Source organism: Octopus bimaculoides, chromosome 15 (genome assembly GCF_001194135.2).
Source record: "Octopus bimaculoides isolate UCB-OBI-ISO-001 chromosome 15, ASM119413v2, whole genome shotgun sequence".
Classification (NCBI taxonomy): Eukaryota; Metazoa; Mollusca; class Cephalopoda; order Octopoda; family Octopodidae; genus Octopus; species Octopus bimaculoides.
The window spans coordinates 44,620,156-44,623,197 of NC_068995.1; the positions used below are offsets into that span (position 1 = coordinate 44,620,156).

General features: G+C 35.2%; 1 protein-coding gene across 2 annotated transcripts; it reads right to left on the reverse strand.

Moving 5' to 3' along the window:
- Window positions 1-150: 150 nt before the first annotated feature.
- LOC106878438 (uncharacterized) lies at window positions 151-2,945 on the reverse strand. Of its 2 annotated transcripts, none has more exons than XM_014927650.2 (2): window positions 2,847-2,945; window positions 151-2,557 (listed from the first exon to the last, which is right to left on the reverse strand). In XM_014927650.2, exon 2 carries the CDS (start codon window positions 2,394-2,396, stop codon window positions 777-779), a length of 1,620 nt encoding a protein of 539 aa, XP_014783136.1. In that variant the 5' UTR covers window positions 2,397-2,557; window positions 2,847-2,945; the 3' UTR covers window positions 151-776. The 2 variants fall into 2 exon arrangements, with proteins under 2 accessions (XP_014783136.1, XP_014783144.1); XM_014927658.2 differs by lacking the exon at window positions 2,847-2,945 and adding an exon at window positions 2,740-2,826.
- Between the last annotated feature and the right edge of the window lie 97 nt (window positions 2,946-3,042).

Sequence of the window (3,042 nt, forward strand, 5' to 3'; positions counted from 1 at the left end):
TTGGTTAATTTATACATATTAAATAAGAATCCAATAACAGAAACAACAACAATAACAACAACAACGACAGACTCACACACACACACGCCCCTCCCCTCACAAATAAAGTTTCATTAGAAAGACAAGTGAAAGATAAAATACGAAAAGAAATTTCTGTTGATCGGGTAAAGTGTAGTTTTAATGAGTTAATCAGATAAAATATGTGTTTTGTAAAAGAATATGGAATTTTTGGAACAATGAATCTCGAAGCAAATAAAGCTATAAATAGTAGCGTACAGCTATTGGGTAAAAAAAAAAAATAATAACCTTGGGGTAGAAAAAATCGAAGGCTGTCACCCGTAGGACGCGAAGCCACGTTTCTCGTGAAGAGGACAAGTGTTCTGTTAATGTAAAATTAAATGAATAGAGACATCTTTTAGATGAGAATTGTTAATATGGTTTGTGTGTTTGTTTGCAGTCATAAAAATGAATACATTTCTATTTCCATGTATGAAAATATTGGTCCTCCAAAACCAAGTTGTTTGTTGGATGTTTTACAACAGAGTCACATAGATGTAATTATCGTTTCGGTTTAAACATTTGGCAATACACAACCCGCGACCATCGAATGCAACCAAATATTGTCAAATTGAAGCGGTGAAGATTTTCACAAATGAAAATGAGAATGTTATGTGTTGTAGACCAGAGTTCTATTACAATAATATGAGTCTGGAGGTAAAATAAATAAATAAATAAATAAAACAAGAACCATTTGTCTGAGAATCAGCGGCCTAGCTTTATAAAATCTTGAGAGAGGCCATGATGCCAAAACCTATCAGTATTGATAATATTTGAAGAAAGTTACCTTTATGGTTAATCAGATCCGGACCGAGAATTTCAAAAAATGTCACGTAAAAAAGTGTACCTGTTGAAATACTTGTGAGAGTTCCAGAAAGTCCTTTGTGGAAATCCAACGGATTCGTTTGACTGTTAGAAAGTAGCCATCCAATAGTTGCTCCGATTGGAGAAATAAACGAGAAGATTATCAACCAAAGCTTTACTCTCCACAGACGATCAGTAAATGTTTCTCGCAGTTTCAACGTCAAACTGAAGGCTATTAAACATTTGTGGAAAATGAGAGCAAACATAATGGTAAAAATATCCATTGCTTCTTTCCGTAATCCCAGAGTAATTCCGTCAAAAAATGAGTGAAATATCAACACTACGAGTAAAATAATAGCACCCGATTGGCGGAGGTTGTCGTTCTCTTCTATCTCTTCGACCGGCGTATTTTCTTCTGCTGTTTGGACGTTTGAAATATATTTCACGGGTCTTTCTTCATGTTTTTGTGCTGAATAATATTCATCATTATGATAACACGAGTTGTCATTGGCAAAATGTAACGGTATATTTGACTGATCTGTGACGGTGGAACCGTAAATCCCAATTGAAGAATGGCTACGACAAAATAGTTTCTCCTTGTTGCTGATATCTTGGCAAACGAATCTGCCATTCTGGGAGTCTACCAAGTGATTCTCGATCGAACATACACATTGATCTGGTATAAGAATACACAGTTCGTCGATGGTTTCTGCTAAGTTGGCCCGGTTTTCCTTAAATGTTTTTCCTGATTTATAAGGTTTCGTGTTGGAAATTAAACAACGCTCGGCGGTATTTTGGTATTTACAGTCAGATGGTAGAACTTCCTCATCAACAATATGAAGGCAAATATTTCTTGAAGAATTCTTTCTAGAATGGTTCTCGGTTGTGGCTTTATTTTCACTTTTATCGTTTCTTGAAGTGATCGTTGTTAGTTCAATTACTTCTGATGTTGTTGGTAGTGATGGTGATGATAGTGGTTGCTGTGATAATGTTTGTTGATGTTGATGTTGTGGTGGTGACGACGATGGTGATGACAATGTCGACGATGATGGTATTGGCGATTTTATCCCGTCTTGAAGGTTTGATTGTTCATCACTAGATTTGTTCCTCTTTTCCCAAACTTTATACAGAATGGTAACGCTACGTTCTAGGAACAACACGAGAAAAAAACCTGCTGATACGAGCATTTCACAGAATGGATACGTATAATTCTTATTCATTGATTTAAAGTACAAGTCCAGATCGAACGAAGATTCTGGGAGTAGGAAAAGTAGAGACATTCCAAAGAATATTCCGCCACTAAACATATTAAGAGAGCTGAAGAGCTTTTGCCAAGTAATTCTCGTCTTTTTTGTCGAATCTGTCCGATTTTCATCGAGTTTTCGTCCAACGTAGACATAACAGAAAGCACAGGACGTTAATGTTCCAACCAAAAGGCCAAGAATTGCAGTACTTTTCGATATAGTTTCATCAATGGTTTCGTACTTGGTGTGGTTAGCTGAGTTGACTTCCGTTAAAGGAGATGTTTTTTCCATTATAACAAATCTGTAATAAACTTGTAACAACTGATTCTTGCTCTTTTAACTGTCTCTTCATCGTTTCAAGGATCGTGTCATTGTTCTTACGTGAAATCTGAACTGTTTTCAATTGAAAACACTTCGTGTACAAAGTCTAATGCTGAATATAAACTAGCAAACTGGAAAAAAAAAAAAACAGAACTGTAACATATAGACACATAAATACATACGTATATAGACAAGTATACAAAGAAGATATTATAATGTAATTAAAACTATTCAGTATTAACTTGGTATAATAATATTGGGTCGTTAAAATTTGCATAAAAAACAATGGCGATATTATTTTAACGACAGTCACCATATTAGTTTTCTACAAAGTTGAAAGAACAGAACAGCTGTGCCAGAATGACAGTCATATAATTTGTTGAGAATATAATCGTTTAAACATGTAAATGCAATACAAACCGTTAAGCACGGTTTGTTAAATACCCAGCAATCTTAAACACCTGCTTTTTTTCTCTTTATATTTAGGGCAAATGCAAATGTTCACATGTGTGTGTGTGTATGTGTGCGTGTGTGTATTTGAATGTGTGTACATACGTGTATGTATTTATTTCCCTTTCCTCCTCTCTCTCTCTCTCTCTCTCTCTCTCTCTCTCTC

Coding starts and splice junctions, on each gene's coding strand:
- LOC106878438 (XM_014927650.2), bottom strand. CDS start 2,396: ATGGAAAAAACATCTCCTTTAACGGAAGTCAACTCAGCTAACCACACC.